This window comes from Dermochelys coriacea, chromosome 1 (genome assembly GCF_009764565.3).
Source record: "Dermochelys coriacea isolate rDerCor1 chromosome 1, rDerCor1.pri.v4, whole genome shotgun sequence".
Classification (NCBI taxonomy): Eukaryota; Metazoa; Chordata; order Testudines; family Dermochelyidae; genus Dermochelys; species Dermochelys coriacea.
In genome coordinates, this window is record NC_050068.2 from 95828614 (window position 1) to 95849947 (window position 21334).

At 38.3% G+C, this 21334-nt stretch overlaps 1 protein-coding gene across 3 annotated transcripts in view; it reads right to left on the bottom strand.

Moving 5' to 3' along the window:
- Positions 1 to 3269: 3269 nt before the first annotated feature.
- TGDS (TDP-glucose 4,6-dehydratase) overlaps positions 3270 to 21334 on the bottom strand; it is a 35808-nt gene continuing 17743 nt past the window's right edge. For all 3 annotated transcript variants that reach the window (XM_038395963.2, XM_043504660.1, XM_043504661.1), the window contains 8 exons: positions 19070 to 19212; positions 14580 to 14678; positions 12612 to 12671; positions 10605 to 10648; positions 10070 to 10235; positions 9025 to 9083; positions 5045 to 5142; positions 3270 to 4562 (listed from right to left, as the gene is read on the bottom strand). In XM_038395963.2, coding sequence (XP_038251891.1) covers positions 4462 to 4562; positions 5045 to 5142; positions 9025 to 9083; positions 10070 to 10235; positions 10605 to 10648; positions 12612 to 12671; positions 14580 to 14678; positions 19070 to 19212 — 770 coding nt within the window. In that variant the 3' untranslated portion in view covers positions 3270 to 4461. The remainder of the gene's footprint in view (positions 4563 to 5044; positions 5143 to 9024; positions 9084 to 10069; positions 10236 to 10604; positions 10649 to 12611; positions 12672 to 14579; positions 14679 to 19069; positions 19213 to 21334) is intronic.

Genomic DNA, 21334 nt, shown 5'->3' on the forward strand with positions numbered 1-21334 from the left:
CACTGAAGAAGGAGCTGGGGATTCTGGGGAAAGGATATGGAGACTGGTGACCAAATAGCACCCCAGAAAACAGCCCCCACATGTAAAGGGGTGGGGAAAGATCTGGGAGGCTGGGGTCCAGGATGGGTAGTGTGACAGAGGGAGAATTGCCAGCTGCAGAGGAGGGATATATTGGGGGGCCCAGGCTGAGAGACCAGGAACACAGGGTGTCATTCAGCTGCAGGGTGGTACAACAGGGGGCCAAGACTGGAGAATGGGATAGCAACTACTTTCTCCCAGCTCCTGTCCCAGAGGAGTGGCTGGGCTTGGCTCCCCGCTCCGGGCATTGCAGCAAGCTGGGTTACATTGCTGCTCAGGTTTGGCCTGGCCTTCTTAACAGGAGGCTGGCCAAGCTGAATTTGTGAGAATGGTGTTGCAACCTAATACATGGGGTTGTAGTTCCAGTCACTCAGATTTGGCCCAGTCATCCCCGTCACCATTTATACCATCTATTGCACTGGGTGCTTATGCTGTAAGCCAACCCTGAGTGACTGTAACCTTGTGCAGCAGATGGCAAGGCCTGGAGTGGAGGGCTGAGCCCAGCCTGTCCCGCAACCCTTTAACACATTCTGATGACCCAATTTTGAGTCATGACCCAAAGAGAGAAATCCTGAACTATATGATCACAGTGGTCACTTCCAGCCTTAAAAAAAAAAAAAAAAAAAAAAAAGACAGCCACCTCTGCCTTAAAAGAAAGGAGATTTAATCCACTTCTGTTTCCAAGACTGAACTGCTTTTTAAGGACAAATCATTTTAGAAACTCCCTACTGGAAAAACATGGGAGCTATCTGCCACAATCCCAGAGAGGAAGACCAGAAGCCAGCTACATCAAGCTTGTAATGTTCAACATGTACCAGGCAATTTAATTGCCAAGGAAGTGTATAACAGAAAAATGGCAACAGCAATATCAAGGGGAAGGAGACTAGACGAGCCCCTTCTCCTTGATGTTCTACCCTTCAGATAGGTGGGATGACTCCAATAACTATGAAAAAAAAAAAAGATAATTTTATATCTGATGCCCCATCACAGCCTGAAAACCAAGGTAGAACCACCAGGACACCTTGTTTAGTAAAAGGAGAAGCCTCCAATTATACAAACTGATCTGCAGGGGTGAACCTCTATTTGTTCACACAAGCCCAACTGGGTGACTGGAAACGCAGATCAACATCCAGCTGAAACTACAGGGAATATAAAGAGAATTACAAATACCAAGCTGAGTTCAATCAAGCCACAAGATCTCTACTCTTGAAAAAGTAATAGTTCTTTCACACAAAAAGTGGCCATGCACTCAGTAACATCTCCTCTGCATTACAGTACCAAGACCTGCAGCATTATGAGATCAATACTGAACCAGTGCCCCAGCAGAAGGAAGAATATCACCTACTTAATCAACATTAGTGCTTTCCCTGGAGGGCTCTAGTCCAAAATCTGACCCAGGTAGATGCTGCTAAGCTTGCGAGACGTCACAGAACCACAGCACAAACTGGTAGGCCTATTTGCCAAGGCAAAAAATTTTGAATTGGATCTTGAAGTGATTAAAGAGGCAGTTAAGCTGTTTGAGGACCAGTTGATGCGATCATAAGTCTTGGTACGGACAAGTAAGTGCTGAATAGCAGCATACGACAGAGGTGAGGGATCCAGGATTTATGGAGACTACAGATTAGGGAGCTGCAGTTTCCAAGATCAGAGATAATGAACTGATGTTACTATGAAAAACCAGATTGCAGTATTGTTGTAGCAGTGTTAGTCCCTTGATATGAGAGAGATAAGGTAGGTGAGTTAGTATCTTTTATTGGACAAACTGCTGGTAGTGGAAGGGACAAGTTTTTGAGCTTCACAGAGCTCTTCCTCAGGTCTAGACATGGTAACCAAAGTGTCCAAACTAAATGCAAGTTGAGACAAACTATTAAGCATAAGGGGTTCACACATGTTGCAGGGACCATTTAAAATAAAGTGGACAATTAATACCTCTGCCGTCTTTGCCTTTGCCAAACAAGGACACTCCACTCAAGAAGTAGATTGCATCATGGAATAGGCCACCCAAATACCAAAGGAGAGCCTGCTTCAATACAGAGGGGAAAAAAAAAACCACTGCCTGCACATCTCTAGTAGTCACCCCTCACCCCACAATAGAACCTAATTGGGGCAGCAAACACTTACAACCCATATTTGATGGGGACTACATCCTGAAAGAAATCTTTCCCAAAATCCCTCTTCTGGCCTTCAAACAACCCAACCTCATCACCAGAAGCAAGCTCCTTACTGACCAGGACACACCAACCAAAGCAGCACAAGACCTTGCCAGAACAGATGCAAAACCTGCAGTCATAGCTCCACTACTATGATGACCAATACCCCCCGCCCCAAAACACATCTTTTAAAATCCATAGGTCCTACATACACCTGTTAAAAAATGGGGTCACCAATATATCAAATGCCCCAACAACTATGTGGATGAAATCAGACAATCACTGTGCTCTCTAATGAACTCAGGCAGCACAATGATAAGACAAAAATATCGTATCACCCATGGGTGAACACTTCACAAAGCAATCACTCCATATCCAGCCTCTGAGTCCTCATCCTCAAAGGAAAACTCAAAAGATAAGCCTGAGACCTTAAATTCATAACTCTGCTAGACACTACAAACCATGGACTTAGCAAATACACTGGTTTTATGGCTCATTAGAACAATCCGTAACACACCCTGCTGCTTAACGTTCCTTCGTCCTACAACTGCAGAGCTATTCTTCATTGTCTACTTAATTTTAAGTAGTCTCCTACAAAGTGTGCAAACCCTTATGCTTAACAATATGTCCCACCTTGCATTTAGATCTGACACTGTGGTTACCTTCTCTAGACCAGAGGAATAACTCTGTGAAGCTCAAAAGCTTGTCCCTTCCACCAACAGCAGTTGGTCAAATAAAAGATATTATCTCACTATCTTGTTCTCTACAAAAACCTTGGCTTTTTCCATTCCTTATGTGTTTAGTATTACAAGCATGAGCTTATATTAAAATAGTTTATGAAACACAATTTCCCTCTTGACCATTTAACGCTCTCTGTACTTATTCACATCCTTGTCATCTCCAACGGAGGGTAATGTCTTGTTCTCGACTTAAGACTACTCTTCAAGGCCCGTGGAAGATTCAGTTAATATAGAATGCCATCATTTAATTTTTTACCAAGAGAGGCACAAATTGAATCAACTCATGCATAACAGAAGATAATCAAGTTAGACAAGCACTTTATATTCAAAAATCAACATTGAAAAATCCATATTAGCAGCTTTTCCATAATTATAGTTTTCTACAGAATTTTATGTGAAAATTTGGGATATTTCTCCCTTAAAAAAAACAAACAAACAAACAAAAAACAACATTTTACAAGGAAGTTTTGCTCACAAGCAATGTTTCATTGATAAGATGATCTAAACTCTGATAATGCCAACCATCCCACAACTCAGTGAAACAAAACTATTTAGCTTTTATCCCTCCGGCAAAAAATATTCTTCATATCACAGAACATTATAACATTTGAAATACTGTAATAAATTTAGCATTCAAGTTTTTCCAAACATTCCAATTGTAAACATGAAGGAGAAAAATTATTTTGGGTAATACAAGAGGTAATAACTGAATAATGATCACAGTGACAAAATCCTTTGAAAATAATGGAGACAGATAATGGAATGAAATTAAATACAAGCTTCATGACAGATCTATTAGGGTGAGAACAATTTCCCAAGAACGGTAATACATACTATTTAGGACATTTAAAATTAGACCAGACAATGTTCTAGAAATGTGATATAGAGAGAACAATACTGCAATGGCAGGGAAATAAACTGTAACCATTTAGATCTCATCTCTACCTTTTGTGATTCTGTATACCTTTGGTAGAGTATAGAACATTTGGCTCCTTAATGATTGAACAGCTGAACAGAAAATATAATTTTGCAGCTAACGTGATGGAACAAGTATAAGAAGTGATGACCTGTCTAGTACATATGATACATTTCTGAACTTAAACACACCAATAACTTATTTTCATCAAAAATACCAAGAGTTGTATTCAAAATGTTTCTTAATCAAAGTAAATAAAACAGGTTTAAAATCAAGCGTATCAATGTATAGTGTTATAAAAATCCTTCATATAGTTATTTAAAATAAATTTTGATAAAAATTTAAGGATATTGCACTGAAAACTGATGTTAACAGATTTACATCTATAAAATCAAGTATTAAAAAGCTCTGAAAATCTTTCCCATTTTGTTGCTTATTTACAACTGTGAATTCATAATTGTCCATGTATCTTGAAATATGAGAAGACTTCAGCTTGGTCACTTGACTGCAAGTTTCTATAAAGAAGACATGGTCACGAGGAGAGAGGATGAATTTCCTTTATGTTCTCTCTTCCTCCCTACGGTACATCAAGCTGTGCAAATAGTTCTCTCACAGGAAAGGGTTCCAAAGCTTTCTCCGCATTCTTCCAGTTGCGAAAATTGTCTCTGTACCATTCAACTAGCATAAACGAGAAGGTTGAATTTAAGACATAGATCAAAATAAACAGAAAAACAGATAGTTAGGTATATTTATACCCTTTTCCAGATACCACAAAGAAGCTAACACAGCAGTAGGATAGTTATACATAAATTGCATTCTGTGAAATATATAGCTAATAATATTTGGAATCTTCAGCGAAGTCCTTAACCAAGATACTATTGTACCATATCAAAATGTCTACTTTATGTTTGCCCCTGCTTTTAAATGATATTAATAATGGTAAGGTGAGACAATGGGTTTCTTTTAAAAAAATACTAATAGGAACATAAGCTACTTAAAGAGGAATCAGTTCTACTGCTAGTTTGAAGAAGTAAGCTCAGCAGCATTCTAACTTTAGCTACTCGTAAGATAACACTAAATTTCAAAACCAAAATAGTCTCTACTTCTTTACTCCGAAATCACCTCCCCCAAGTGAGTTACAGATATTAAATGTAGCATACTTGTTTTCTTTATTCCTTCCTTCCAAGGAACTTTAGGTTTCCATCCTAAATTGTGCATTTTTTCTGAATTCATTGGGTATCTTAGGTCATTGGTAGGTCTTAAAAAACAAATACAAAAATACAAGTTTAAAGAAAAATACAGTTAAAGCATGTACAATATTTTTCAAAACAATTCAGTGTACAGCCCTTTGCTCTACAGTGCCCTAAAGCACTCATATTAGGCGTTTTTTAATTAAAAATGATTTCCCCATGCAAACAGATCTGCTTTGTCACATTTTCAAAACATTTCTGTCATGCATGTGATCATGCACAAAACTCATCATGTGCAGCTGAGCAGGAAGAAAAATGAGGAGTTCGGCCCTTACAGTAACTTAAACCCCACTGTGTTAGTGTGTTTATATTTCCACTCGTCCACCCACTCTGGAGGGCTTTAGAACCCAGATGGTGCTTCCCACCAACCTATGTGGCCTTTGGAGAAAATTGCAGAGAGAAGCTACCAGAGACTCCAGCTGATAGTGGCAGAAGCACCCAAAGCCGAGACCTCTGGTCCTTTGGGCATTCAAAGAATCTTGTACAGTTTTCACTGGACTTTCTCTGCCCTGTGCTGGTTTGCTGTTTGATCCTCTCCTCCCCCTACCCCCACCCCCAAGTCTTTTCACCTTAGTTTCACTCCACATCTGTCCCTCTGACCCTCTTCTCCCCTACCTTTTCTTTCTCCCTTCACCCCGTTTCCTTCCCTTTTTGTTCCATTTAACTTATTCCTTCCTAACTAACCGTGTGTCCCCCCCAAGGTATGGAACTAACTTGATCATGGAAATTTATGTCCAGAAGGAACCTCAAGAGGTCATCAGTCCATCTGGCTGTGCTCAGGCAGGATTAAATATACCTCCCAGACCATCCTGAAAGATGTTTGTCTAACCCACTCCTAAAAAACTCCAATAACTGGGATACCACAACCTCCCTAGGCAACCCATTCTAAAGCTTATCTATCTCCCTGAACTGAATTATCTTGTCTTACCATCAGAGCACATGAAGAACAAGTGATCACCATGCTCTTTATAACAGCCTTTTACATATTTGAAATCTTCAGCCTTTGCACCTTGAGTCAACAGGCCCAATTATTTCAGCTTTCCTCAGAGGTCATATTTTTCCAAACAACCTATTATTTTGCTCTCCTCTGGGCTCTCTAATTTATTCACTTTTTAAAGCTGAAACCTCACCAGCGCTGGGTAGGGCAGAATAATTACCTTCCACGTTTTATATATAAATATGCCTGTTAAGACACTGCAGAATTATATTTGCCTTTTTTGCAACAGTACCCCACTGATGACTCATTCAATTTGTAATTCACTATAACCTCCAGATCCTTTTCCAGGACCACTGCCTAGCCAGTTATTCGCCATTTTGCAGTTGTGCATTAGATTTTTTTTTCCTTCCTAAGTGCAATACTTTGCACTTGTCTTTATTGAATTTTATCTTGTGGATTTCAGATCAATTCTCCAATGTTTCAAGAAATCTAATTCTATCCTCCTAAGTGCTTGCAACCTCTCCCAGGGTGGTGGTATCTGCAAATTTTACAAGCATTCTACCTCACTCCATCATCCAAGTTTTTAATGAAAATAATAAATAGTACTGGACCCCGAATAGACCCCTGCAAGACCTCACTGGATATGTATTAAATGATTCAGAGATTGCTAGTTCCTTAAGTATAGTAGGGTGAATTTCGTCATTGTCTGCTGTCATCACACAGTTCATTCTGCTTAAGTGCTCTATCCTTCTAGCACCTTGTGTCTGTTTTATCTATTTAGATTTTAAGCTTTTTGGGATTGGGACCATATACTACCCTTTGTACAATGCGTAGCACAATGGGGGTCCATTTGGAGTTGGCTCTTCGGCACAATCATACTAAATATTATTAGTAATAGATACTAATAATACACTGTTAGGAAGCTTCAAATATTCACCTTGTTTGAAACTCTGAAGATATGGCAGTACTCTAGAAATCTACAACAGCAACATCACTATTAGTGAGAGCTCAGTGCTGCTCAATACATGGAACCTAAATGTACCAATATCCACTGATGGAAAGCAAGTGAGGAGAATCCTACTTATGTATTTCACCTTTTATCGAAAGTGCTGCTTAATTGAGGAGAAAAGTTGCTGCATCACTGCATCTAGGAGCTCAGGCACCTAGGAAGTAAGCCATAGCTACATTCCAGGAGTTGACATAAGACACAGATGCTGCTGAACCGTTTGGGTGCCAGTGGAAATACGGAAAAACTATTTTCAACACTGTCCCAGTAACTGTAGTGATTTCTGTCACAGACACAAAAATCTTGTCTGCTAGTCTCCTCAACCACATACCTTCCAGACATTGAATAACTGTTACTTAAATCAAATAGAATATATAGTGTCTTGTGCTACATTTTAAGATGTTATACTGCTGTCACCATAATTATTTTCCAAGATGCAGCCTGCAGAGCTAATCTTTCCAATTTCCCTTCTTTATGTTTGTTCACAGCAAGTGAGGCAGGGTTCATATTTTATAGAAAACTTAGTTTTCATAGGACAATGTCCTATTCTTCTTCAACACTTCAGGGCTCGTGTGTTCCCATCTCTAAAATTCGTAAGTCTCTCAATCTTATCAAGAGTACAATGACAGCTTGTGTATTTAATGCTCTAGGAATTATTCTGGGGAAGTTCTATGGCTTGTGTTATACAGGTCATACTAGATGATCACAATGGTGCCCTCTGGCCTTGGACACATCCATCAGTCTAAATTACAGTCAAAGGGCTGCATTTGGCCCATCTGACGTATTTATGCAGCCCATGTAATTACATTCAGATTGTCCAGAATCTAAGGTTTAATCTTTTTAAGTTAATAAATTTAAAGGCCTCCTAGCTGCCAAGATAACCATCCAAATACGAACAGAATAACTGATAGTTATGGATAAGATTCTATCCCAGAAGTCACAGATTCCATGACTTTCTGGGCCCCTCTGACTTCTGGGGCAGGGCTGAAGCAGCAGCCAGCCCCTGGACGGTCAAAGCGGCTGCTGGAGCTGGAGCAGCAGTGGTCACCAGGGCTGGAGCAGCTGCAAGCCGCAGCAGCATTCAGACAATGTGTCGTCCTCCCCGCCCCTCAAGGGTATTTTAAGTAAAAGTCAGAGACAGGACATGGACAATAAACAAAAATTCACAGAAGCCCACGACCTGTCCCTCAGTTTTATTAAAGATATCCATGACAGAAAGACTATCAGGTTAAGATTCTGAGCCTGCAGATCAACTGAAACAATGGCTCAGAGGCGTGACCCCTCCTGCTCCATACTAATCTCACTGGCGTGTCAATTCTAAATCCTGTTGATGCCATGTTAATGGTGATATTAACTATTCCATTACTGATCATTTCAGAATAGAAAATGGGGGTGCAAGTGAAGCCTGCAGGAAGGTGGGAAACTGGAAGTTGCTTCAAGGAAGGAAATGCAGATGGAGAACAGAGACGACACTCAAAAACAGGAAGTTAAACAAATGACAGAAATAAGACTGGTTGTAAAGGTCAGAGTTTCTTCCATCCTGCATGATGGTGAATGTGACAAGGTACTGAACAAACAAATTAAGACAGTTTAGTTATGACATAAAGGCCATATTTCTACACTTTATCTTTGTGCAAATCTCCTATTCACAGTAGGCATTCCTCTGTGGATTAAGGGGAGGAAGTACCACTATACACACACACACACACACACACACACACACACACACACACACCCACCCACCCCCCGGCCTATGACTAAAAGTGGAATATGCACTTCAGGATGAGCCTGACATCACTGGTCTATGCAGGAACAGACTAGTGTCACAAAAGGGCATAATCAGATATTTTTTTTTGCGCAGTGGTACAAAGAAAGTACAAAACAAAAAAAGATAGAACACATCTTTAAGATAAAAATCTCCCAATAGACTGTTAACCAATTCCTCACCTGTCTTTGACATAATCCATCCAATGTTCCATTTCAGATTCTGAATTGGTCTTTTTTATCTGTCAACCAGAAAAGAATATAGAAAATGAATTATTACGAACTTAGTTACAATGCATAGAAATAAATCAATATTAAGGTTCGAATTTAACACTGGACTAAGAACCACCACTTCTGTATGCTTTTTGGTTTAAATTTTATGCCCTGTGGCTGGTGAAATTATCGCAAGTTAATTAGTTTTGACCATTTATAGTGATTCCAATGGCCACTCTTCTCCAAATACCTTCCAATACTTGTTTAATAACTGGATTTTTGTATTATACTAAATTATAGCAAGTTTTTACTTTTGGCAATTCCACATTCCCTGACCAAAATGAAATAGACAGTATCAAGAAGTAGTTGTCAATTGATGACTGGTCATTAGCCTGCATGAAAAGCAGGTGGAGAGCTCTCAGTGCTGCCCCCTTTAAAAAAAAAAAAAAAAAAAAAAAAGCCTCGCAACAGTGAGAAACAATAATAATAATAATACCACCTATTTCTTATACAGCACTTTTAAATCACTAGATCTCAAAATCCTTCAAAGTCTTTAAATGTATTTATCCTCACACAATCCCATTTTACAGAGGAGGAATTGAAGCACTAAGAGGCTAAATTACATGCCCAAGGTCACACAGGAAGTTTATGGCAGAGCAGGAAATTGAACCCAGGTCTCCCAAGACCTAGGAAGATTGCATTAGTATGGAGACTGAGCTACCTTCAGACTTATAGATAATTTCTTCCAGGTCAGGATCCCAGGAGGACTGACAAAATTCTGTAGTGTGACGTAGTTTTCACAGCTGTTTTGTACACTATACCTGTGCTACCAGTTCTGTGGATCTATGGCACTTCTGTCTCTCTAGGGGATTGTCAAACCTCATCTTTCCTACCCTTTGAACATTAAACTCACATAAGCCCAAAGTAATTCAAATCCTCGGCAGTTCAATTGCAGATGTACCATTAAGAAGAAAAGAAACCACAAATATCTGAACTGTCTACATTGTTTACTTACTAGATGGATTAATTCTTTAGCAAGCTGTACAATGGACATTTCAAAATTGGTTCCAATGTTATAAATTTCACCTGGCTTCCCCTTCTTTAGAACAGTAAGGAATGCTTCTACTACATCAGTGGCGTAAAGAAAATTCCTTCTTTGAAGCCCAGAACCATGAACGCAGCTAAACAGGAAAAAAAGATACTGTGTGGTGTAAAAAATTCTTTTAAAAACAGAAGTATCCAGTTATTCTATCAACATTTAGATGTGTATTTTTAAGTGGATAAAACTATTAAAAATCAGACAAATATGCTTTTTGGTTGAAAGAAGATTCTGTTCAAGTTAATTTTAAAAATAGCCTTTTTTGGTTCCTGATTGCAATGCAACTAAAATGCAAGTAAGTTCTGAACATACTCGGATTAATAATGGGACTAATTTTAAAAACATTAAATTTATGAAGATCACTGCATTGATTACAATTATAACCAAAGCTTTTCCACCACATACTCCCTGCCACAAACCAAAAAAACACCATAGAAAACAAGTTACATACCATTTCCTGTTCTGATGCAACAAAGATATAAACTTTGGAATAACCTAAACAGCAATAAATAAATAAAGTCTGTTCATTTTAGAAAAAGCTGAAGCTCTACAAGGACTTGCAAGGTGAAATCATGGCCTCACTGAAGTAAATGGGCCCAGGATTTCACCCATAAAGAAGGTCTATTTAAAACAGAGCAAAACACAATTGAAAGTTAAATGGAAGAACTGACATAATATAGCCATTTGAATTTTAAAAGCTGTTTAATAGAAAAAAGTTCAGGGTTTCTTTAAAAGCGCATTTGTGAGAATGCATGCCTTCCAACATTCATCCTAACACCCAAGCTAAAAGTTCCTTGAGCATGGAAGTTACATGCATATTTATTTTCTTGTTCAAAGTGAACATTTATATACATATCAGAAGTCTGTTCAAAGGATTTTACTTGAGACAGGAAATATGATCTCCGATTCTGTGATACAAACCAGTGTAATAGTAGATAAGCAGAATAGGGAAATAGAATTCATAATCTTCTGCTCTAAAAATCACTGGAGATCACAGGATCAGTAGTTTTAAATCTTACTCTCTTTAGGGAGCCAGTGAGGCCCTGATCCTATGAAGATGCTTAACTTTATGCATATGAGGAGTCCCATAGACATCAATGGGGTTACTCCAGTGCATAAAGTTAAGCACATGTGAAAGCATTTGCAAGATCAAGGCAAATGGGGCTAACCACTTGAGCAAGTATGATCCTACCTTGCAAAGAGCTGTCACACCCAAACATCCCCATGTAGGCAAAAAACATCTGTGAGCATGAGTTAAAATTTGGTCGTCTGGTACCTACCTGTAACAAATCAATAGCTACAAACAATGGTTACTACAGTTGCCAGCTAAACAGCACAAACGTGGCACAAAGATAGAAAGATCAAGGTACTACTTTTTGAGCAAGAGTCCCAAGCTATCTCTAAGTACTTAAGTTGGCAATCATGGTATCCAGCTGTGGCCAAGTATTCATCAAAAACATATGGCTTGCTACAGAACTTTAAAATGGTTGTTCCAGGAGTTATTTTTTTCTAACTATAAACGGCTATAGATTTTAGTTTATTTTGACTCTTCATTAGTCAATCCATTAAGTCCCTAAATATTTTTTCTTTATTCTTCTATGAGTTACCTCCAGTTTGTCTACATTTTTCCAAGATGGTCAGAACTAAAAGCAGTGCAGAGAGGCACAACCTCACAAAAATAGCACAAATATGCTTTTGCAAAATGTTGCATTTCTTCATCAAAATGTTCATTAACTTTCATTGTCATTTATCCACTATCACCCACATGTATCCCATGTTTAGATAGTAGCAATACAAACACAACTCCATCCTATTTAATATCTATTTTGAATTATTCCTTTCCACAAGATAAACCTAGACAAATGCAATCCAGTTCAATTTCATTTCTGACCAGATTTCTGACTTTTTTAGGTTTATTTTTGTCTTTACTGATGCAACTCCACCTTCTTTCATATCGGAGGTATTTTTTAAAAACCGTACTGTTCACCTCACTTTCATATCATCAATGGAGTTGTTAATTAAGACTGGAATTAACACCAATCCCTGTGGCACCCTAATATTCTCTGAAAATCTAGAAGCTCTGTAAAAAATTCTGACAATGCTCAAATAGATATTTGAGACTCTCTAGCAAATGCTTTATTGGAGAAATGTAGTTCCTGCTTTCCCCTACATCCACCAACATGAGTCATCTATTCTAGGTGGTTAGTTTGGTAGGTTATTAATATCAGACTAGGCCAGATGGTGCTAATTGAGCTTGACCCACTTTGCCTGTGATACAAATTATTTTCTTTGGAAAACATTGTAAGTATATTCTGACCAAAAAAAACAAAACAAAAGAAACCCCAAAACAAAAACAAACAAACAAACAAACAAAAAAAAAACAGTAGTAAAACATCTAAACCACCTTTTTACAATGGATTAGAGAGTTAAGATAGAAACAAGCATCTAACTTACTTACTTTTTCTGGATACTGATGTGGTCCATAAACATTGCTGCTTCGTGTGATAACAACTGGGAACTTTAAAATATTAAGCACGTGAGTATTATCTGTCAAGGACTGTAGACTCAAACTGTTTTAGCTTCTTCACCGACCAATTAATAGTAGCAATTTGCAATTTTGTAGTGCCTATCCAAATATCTGGAAGCACTTTATGAATAAATGAACCCCCAAGACACACCTGCCAGTAGACAAGTACCTCCAGTTTAGAGATGGAGACATGCAGTCAGCAACAGAAGTTTCTGATCCCCATTCTCATTTGCATTCCTGTCTAGAGTACACTACAAACATGTATACGGTAGACTCTATAAAGAGCCTTTATGTGACATTTCTTATTCAAAAGAAATGTTTCACTGTCACTAACAGACATCTTTTCCTGAGTTTTCCCCATCCCAAGACAACAAACTTATGAAGAACCTTCAAAGGCCTGAAAAAAATATGATGAAGAATGAAGCAAGACAGTTTACAATTGAAATGTTTAAACAAACAAGGATCTACATAGTAATTTAAAGCTTCAAATAAAAATAAATAAGGAAAGATGGAAGGTTGCTTTCCCCATGGGAGCAGACAATGCAATTTGGTTACCTTAACTTCGCACACCCCTACTTTGGAATATATGATTTCTTTTACGTTTAGCTGTAATTTAGAAACTAGGGCATTTAGAGTTATTTTTGATAGACTGGTAGAAGAAAGATGAAAATTCAGAAGTTTACAATTACAATGAAACAAGAGACAATCTTTACAAAGGGCAGATGTGCCTGACTGAATGGGAGAGGCTAGGGGTCAGCCAGGATCTGCATAGGGGAAGCTCCCTAACAATCCCTCTCCGCCCTCACAAAAAACCTGCTCCATATTTTTCCCACCCATACCCAACACAACTCCCTCCTCTTTAATATCTATCCAAGTTCACACCCAGACTCCTTCCCAGCAATTTACTTCCCTAACCCTCAGCTCCTCCATTACCCCTGACACCCCCAAACCTTTGCACTGCTTCTGAGGGATGCGGGAAATACAATTCTGTATTGTAGTTTAAATGAATTATTACTCAGAGTTCTGTATTAATATGCCTAGTAAGGAATATATTGGTCAAAAAACATTTCCTGAATCTTTTTTGTTGTCTGTATTGTTACAGATGTACTTGCTGACAGGCATTTTGAAATAAATGACCAAAAATAATTGAAACTGGTGTGATTATATTGTGTTATTTTGACAAAATATGCAGAATTTTAAAATAACTGTGCGTGGAACTTTTTATTTTTTGGCATGGAATTCCCCCAGGAGTACAATATCAATGAAAGCATATACTTCCTTATATTCTATACCCCAGCAATGATACAATTATAAGCAATAGCCAAAATGTAACAGATTCAGGCCCAGAAGGTACCTTTCTATCATGGCATGACTCCAAAAGGGTCAGTGCTTTTCCGTACCAAGAACTCCTAAAAAAATAATGTCATTACTGATTATTGGACCTTAATGAAAGTTACCCGAAGCAGTTTAGGGCTGCACTTTGCTCTCTTCTGGGTTTTCTTATCTTATTTTGCTGTGTTTTCCCCTAGCCACTGTACTCCACATGTCTTTCTAAACAAAAGTTACATAACTAATCATTTACTGCATGTAGTATCCAATCTATCATGTTTTCATTATTTCCAATATTCAGCCCAAACCTTAGATATTTCTAGGGTCACTATAAGTTTAACAAACAATCCCTCTTTCTCATAATCTCATTATTTTTGGTCATGTGCTTCACGCCTATTAACTTATGTCAAAATCCAAACTCAATTTAAAAACTATAATTCATTCAGATCTAATATGAGCTTACATTCCTACACACAGTGTTTACACATTGTGGGAGATTTTCCTTTGACATATATGGAAGGGATGCTATTGCAATGAACCTTATAGCTTCTGAAACCTGAATAAGCTTACCCGATACCTTTCCCAGTAAGACTGAACAAAGCATTCTGCAGCTGCTTTAGATGAGGCATAAGGATTTGTTGGTCGTTTGGGTGAAGCTTCATCAAATTCCTGAAATAAAAAGAATTACAACTTTCATTACATAACAGCTTTCATCCCAAAGAATCCTGCAATGTTTTTAAAGCTTCATACTGAAGCTATGGTCAGACCATTTCTACTACAACTGGAGTAAAATACAGTAGTTGTTTGACAGTACTGGAAGTGAAGAATACATCATTCATCTGAGAACAAAGGAGAAATTTAAGGCAGAGTATAAATGCCTATACTGAAAATGGACCAGAACAGCAGGGCTAACATTCTTACACTTTCAGAAATACTTCACCTTTGTGAAAGAGCCTCAAAAGATAAGGATCTCTGTTTTCCATCTTGTGTAAACCAGTATCTCCAGAAAAGTGCCTTAACACCATAAACATTATTCATACCTCAACACTGGTGGGACATTAGTTCAATTCTTATTTAGACCTCAATCCTCCAGAGTTCCACATGGACAGATCCCATTGACATCAATGGAATCAGCCCATACAGAGTTCAGTGCAGAACAGATGCCTTGGATCAACACCACATCATGCAGCAGCTGGTTCCTCAAATGACTCCCATCCACTTAAACACATGTCCAACTCTGCTTCGTTTAAAAGATCAGTCTGTCTCAGGTGTCACAGCTACAAGCCATAAAGATGTACGAGTTTAGTGTTTTTAATCATGGATGATGCCAAGAAAATGCTATTTTAGAACAATACCTTAAATTCACATTGAAGTCAAAATCTCCTTTTCATAAGAAATATTCTTGATGTACTTAGTGTACAAGTAATGAAGAAGGTCACATTAACTGAATGCATCCGATGAAGTGAGCTGTAGCTCACGAAAACTTATGCTCAAATAAATTTGTTAGTCTCTAAGGTGCCACAAATACTCCTTTTCTATTAACATACTAGAAGGCAATAAGCAAAAACCCGAACCCTACAAAACAAATGCATCTTCCTGCCATACTGCAAAGGCTTACTAGGCTAATTCATCAGTATTCACTTCTCTCTAGTCAAAAATTATCTGAATCCTCTTTGCCAGTCAAACAGTATTTTGAATGGACTCCCCCAGACAGTTACATCAAGCCCAGGGCAATCAGCAGCCAGCCACCTACCTCATGAGGCCAAAGCAGAAACACTGAGACCTTCACCTCATGGTGATCAGCACATCAGTGGCCAACTAATCCTTCACTATCTATGAACTTTTCATCAAAAAGTCAGCTGCTCTTTTATGCATCACATACATTTAGCTGACACTGCAGACCCAGTCTCAGTTCACCTCACCCCTTGAGGCTACTCTAACAACACAGGCCTAAGGAGACCAAATCCACAAGCATCGTAGCCATTCTATTCCCTTGTGGGTTCAGGTGCAAGAAGAATTCATGCAAAACAGAATCAACAGAGCTAGTCCACTTAACCTACAAGTGGAGACACAAAACTAACTGGCATTTTATTAATCTACAGACCTTCAGATGTCCAAATTTTAGGCTATGTCTACACTGCACTTTCGTCAGTAAAACTTTTGTTGGTCAGGGGTGTGAAAAAACACACCTCTGACGGACAAAAGTTTTACAGACAAAAAGTGCTGATGCGGACAGCACTTTGCTAGCAGAAGACTCTCTCCAGCCGACAGAGCTACCCCCCCCCATTTTGTCAGCAGAAGAACGCTCCTGCGGACAAAGAGTGGCTACACTGTGTACCTTACTGTGTACCGTACTGCTGTTGTGGCACAGCTGTGCCCCTGTAAAGTGTGCAGTGTAAACATAGCCTTAGTAAAGGGACTGACTGAGGTTCTGTCTGATATGGTGATGAAATTCACACCACTTATCTTGGGGAAACTTTAAAATCCTCATGATCAATGGCACAAAACCTCCTACCCAATCTCTACTTTCTTGAAGGCAATCTCCAGACCCCCACACAGCTATACCCCAGACTGGATGAGTTTTTTAGAGCAACATACCCCTGCGATCCCAGTGGTGTCTGCCGCAATTTAGAATCAATTGGTACTGATAAAGACTTTCTTATCACTAATTTGCTATGATGCGTAACCTTACAAATTGGTAGATCTGAGATGAGAACCTCTTAGTTAAATGGGTATAGATCCAAAGTAGGCCATATAAAAATTCCTTAGTGCAAGAACATAAGAGTGGCCATACTGGGTCAGACCAAAGGTCCATCTAGCCCAGTATCCTGTCTTCCGACATTGACCAATGCCAGGTGCCCCGAGGGAATGAACAGAACAGGTAATCATCAAGTGATCCATCCCCTATCGCTCATTCCTAGCTTCTGGCAAACAGGGACACCATCCGTGACTATCCTGGCTAATGGCCATTGATGGACCTATCGTTCATGAACTTATCTAGTTCTTTTTTTAACCCTGTTATCGTCTTGGCCTTTACAACATCCTCTGGCAAAGAGTTCCACAGACTGACTGAGCGTTGTGTGGAAAAACTACTTCCTTTTGTTTTAAACCTGCTGCCTATTAATTTGATTTGGTGACCCCTTCGTTCTTGTGTTATGAGCAGGAGTAAATAACACTTCCTTATTTACTTTCTCTATACCACTCATGATAATAATAAATAAATTTGTTAGTCTCTTAGGTGCCACAAGTCCTCCTTTTCTTTTTGCGAATACAGACTAACACGGCTGCTACTCTGAAACCACTCATGATTGTATAGACCTCAAACATATCCCCCCTTAGTCGTCTCTTTTCCAAACTGAAAAGTTCCAGTCTTATTAATCTCGCCTCATGCCGTTCTATACCTCTAATAATTTTTCTTGTTCTTTTCTGTACCTTTTCCAATTCCAGTAAATCTTTTTTGAAATGGGGCAACCACATCTGCATGCAGTATTCAAGATGTGGGCGTATTATGGATTTATATAGCAGCAATATGATATTATCTATCCCTTTCTTAATGATTCCCAACATTCTGCTTGCTTTTTTGATTGCCTCTGCACATTGAGTGGATGTTTTCAGAGAACTATCCATAATGACTCCAAGATCTCTTTGTTGAGTGGTAACAGCTAATTTATATCCCATCATTTTATGTGTGTAGTTGGGATTATGTTTTCCAATATGCATTACTTTGTGTTTATCAACATTGAATTTCATCTGCCATTTTGTTGTCCAGTCACCCAGTTTTGTGAGATCCTTTTGTAGCTCTTTGCAGTCTGCCTGGATCTTAAACTATCTGCAAATTTTGCCACCTCACTATTTACCCCTTTTTCCAGATCATTTCCTCTTATCCCATGATTGCTTACTTTGCTTAGGAACCTTTGGTGAGGGACCTTGTTAAAGGCTTTTTGAAAATCTAAGTACACTACATCCACTGGATCCCTCGTCCACATGCTTGTTGACCCCCCAAAGAGTTCTAGTAGATTGGTGAGGCATGATTTCCCTTTACTAAACCATGTTGACCCTCCCCCAACAAATTATGTTGATCTATGTGTCTTAACAATTTTGGGATTAATCTATGAGAAATAGTATTCCTTTTCTCTTTCTTTTAATCAAAGTTGGCTTAAATTGTACAATTCTCCCTGCGGATTAAAAAAGAAGTTGTGAATGGGTAGTAATCAGTAAGGTTTCCCTGCAATACTGAGAAGTGGTTATCGCCATTATTTTGTGTACTGATGAAGGAATCACTGCCACAAACTGTCAAACAAGGCTATGTCTTTCCTTATTTACAAAATGCCCAAAAGTGTGGTAGGTATTTTAGGGCTTTTCTACATGGAAAGTTATTGTGTTGCAACCCAGGGTGTGAATCTACAGTGCACTAGATTGCTGCACAGTAACATCCTCTGTTGTCACTGCTACAGTTCAGTGAATGTCCAGGGGTGCAACTTGACATACTACTACTTGAAAGCGCAGTTCGCCAAACCATGCAGATTTACACCCGGGCTTGCCACACAGTAACTTACCATGTACACAAGCCCTTAAATATATAGCAAAACAAGTTCCTGCCACATAAAGCTTACAATCTAAGTAGACAACACACAAAGAATGGCAGAAAGAACAAAATGTTCTTTAAATAAAGACAGGCTCAAAACCACCCTGGGCAGAATTTGTGACAGGACATTCTTTCCATACCACTTAAAATTTATTTCTTCAAATGCAATTTTATTTGTTTTTTTTTTTTTTTTTACTGTCCACCCATTGTTCTAGGCATTTTGCATTAAATGTAATGCACAAATGATAAAAGATGATGAATAAGAGACTGTTACTAAACTATGTTTTAGTAACAATCAGTACTTGTTTATAAGTTTCATCATCTTCAGGAACAGCACAGACAGTATACGATAGTTCATTCACAGAAGTCATGGGAAGTTATTAAAATCTTATTTTGTTCTGTCTGAAATCTTTAAAAATATGCATAAAACAAGAAGAAGAGGTACAAAAAAATACAGCTGTGTTTTCAAGCTCACCTCATCAATGCTACCTCCATATACTTCATCTGTGCTGACATAAATGAACTTTTCCACACTGGCTTCATATGCAGCAGTGACCAGAACATGAGTGCCATAAACATTCACGTAGGTGAATTCCAGGGTACGCCAAAATGAAAGATCTACAACGGAACAAGTTTATTTTAAACTTTAATCTCACTAGGGTAGAGAATGAAAAAAAGTTTTCAATTCAGGCACTGAAGACTTTAAAAAGGTGACTTGGCATAAAGAGATTAACAGTGAACCATATCATGAGGCACTGTAGAGATGAAAGTTTTTGGTGGTGTTTTAACTTGAGTTACTTGATTATAATCATGTTCATTGGCAAAGATAAATATAGACACTCCCAATATCTGCTCCAAGACAAACATGTACCTGGTAACAAACCATGGCCAATTCTAGGGTGAACTATAACCAGGAATAAAATGTTGCCAAATACTTATATTTGCCTTTACAGTAGTGTTAGTTAACTACTGTACATACTCGTTCATAAGCCAAATTTTTTTTAGTAAAAAAAGGGAAGCATTAGAGAAGGGGGTCAGTTTTATGAATGGGTATAGAGAAGGGGAGAGGCGACACTTTTCACATCTGACCTGAGAGCAAAAGGGGTATCACCCAGTTCAAAGTCTCACAAATGACTTACAATCCAAATGTCTTGGTTTGTGAAAAGGAGTTCAGAATCCAGAAAGTCAGGTTTTCCTAATACAAGTACTACAGATGTTCAAGGTATTGTGCATGGAGGTGGGGCAGGAGAGAGGAGGGCATTGAAGTAACCTTTTAAGGCCTAGTCTCATGAACTGACAGTGCCAGAAACAAATTTGAAGGAAATTTCCTGTCTAATGGTACAAAGGTCCCATTCTAGTCAGGATGGTCCTGTGATACTAAACTTTAAACCTATCCCTGGACCAGAAATGAACCATGCCCGGCACCTAATACCAGTATAATTTCTCGGGGGAGAGGGAGAATGGTGTGGGGGAGGGGTAAGAGGGAAAAAAAAAAAAAAAGAGTAAAAGAATATTTTCTCTAGCTGGTAGCTTTTAAGAAAATAGGAGCTGTCTGAAACTACTCAGTTTGGAATGTTAGTAGTACCACCATTGGAGATGAATTATGGTGCAGAGAGCAGATAATGGAGGTCAAAAGGCATATGAATAATGGACTTTATCATATCGATACCTTCTCTTGACAGTTCCATTGAATAATGTTAGTTCATATTTAGGCACTTAAGTGTAGGGGTTTTTTTAAATCTTTTGGCGTTCTGCACTTTCCTGGATGTTTACATGACTCATTGATTATAAACCTCTGAAAATAGGTTTATAATAGAAATGTTGACAGAAAGGGCCGGATTATGACATTTTGAAGCCCTAAGGTATGTCAAGTGTAAGAGGCCCCATACCATAAAAAAAAATTAAATTTATTATTTTCATAGAAAGGACACTGAATATATAAACACAAAAGCTTTATATACGCATATACACAAAGGCAAATAATAATCTAACTAAAACATATGTCTTGTAATATATGCCTGTTTGCATTATAAAATAGTTTCAAATTAACATTTTCATCTATGATTTCTTAATTCGTAGATACGAAAACTTTATATCTACAACACCACAAAATCAGTTATACAGACCAGCTTACTTAAAGGAAGCAGTACAACCTGCCGTATGTCTATTTGCACATCATATTAATTTTAACACTGAAATTTAAAATGTTTTCCTTTGTGATTTTTGGAGAGCAAAGTCACTGATGATGTCCTCAAATTATAAGCTATGGAGTTTGTCACTTTCGATGCACAGAATGCTTGGGGCGGATAGATGTCTGCCTAGAAAATGCTGCAAGAAAAGTTCTCTTCGTGTTCACTTCTCTAGCCTCTGTCTCCTCCAAGACCATTAATTAATCTCGAGTAAACACCTCGGACACATAGTGATAACAAGCTATATGCGCGGAAGAGAAAATTTACCAGAAAAGAGACTGGTAATCTCTAGACAGGCATTAAGTGAGAAAAACTAGCCTATATTCAAGCAAATATAATGAATATCATAGCCTATTAAAGCCTATAAATCATATATGCACATAGTTTGAAATAACTTGCTCAGCAAGTACTCAGAATATTTTGATATACAAGTATATCCTTCCTTCACTTCTCTCAAAACCCTCCATCTATCCTTTTGTCAGCACTCTGATATTTACTGTAAAAGTTCTTGAAACTCACGGAGGGAAGCCAACACAAATTTATCCTCAAGA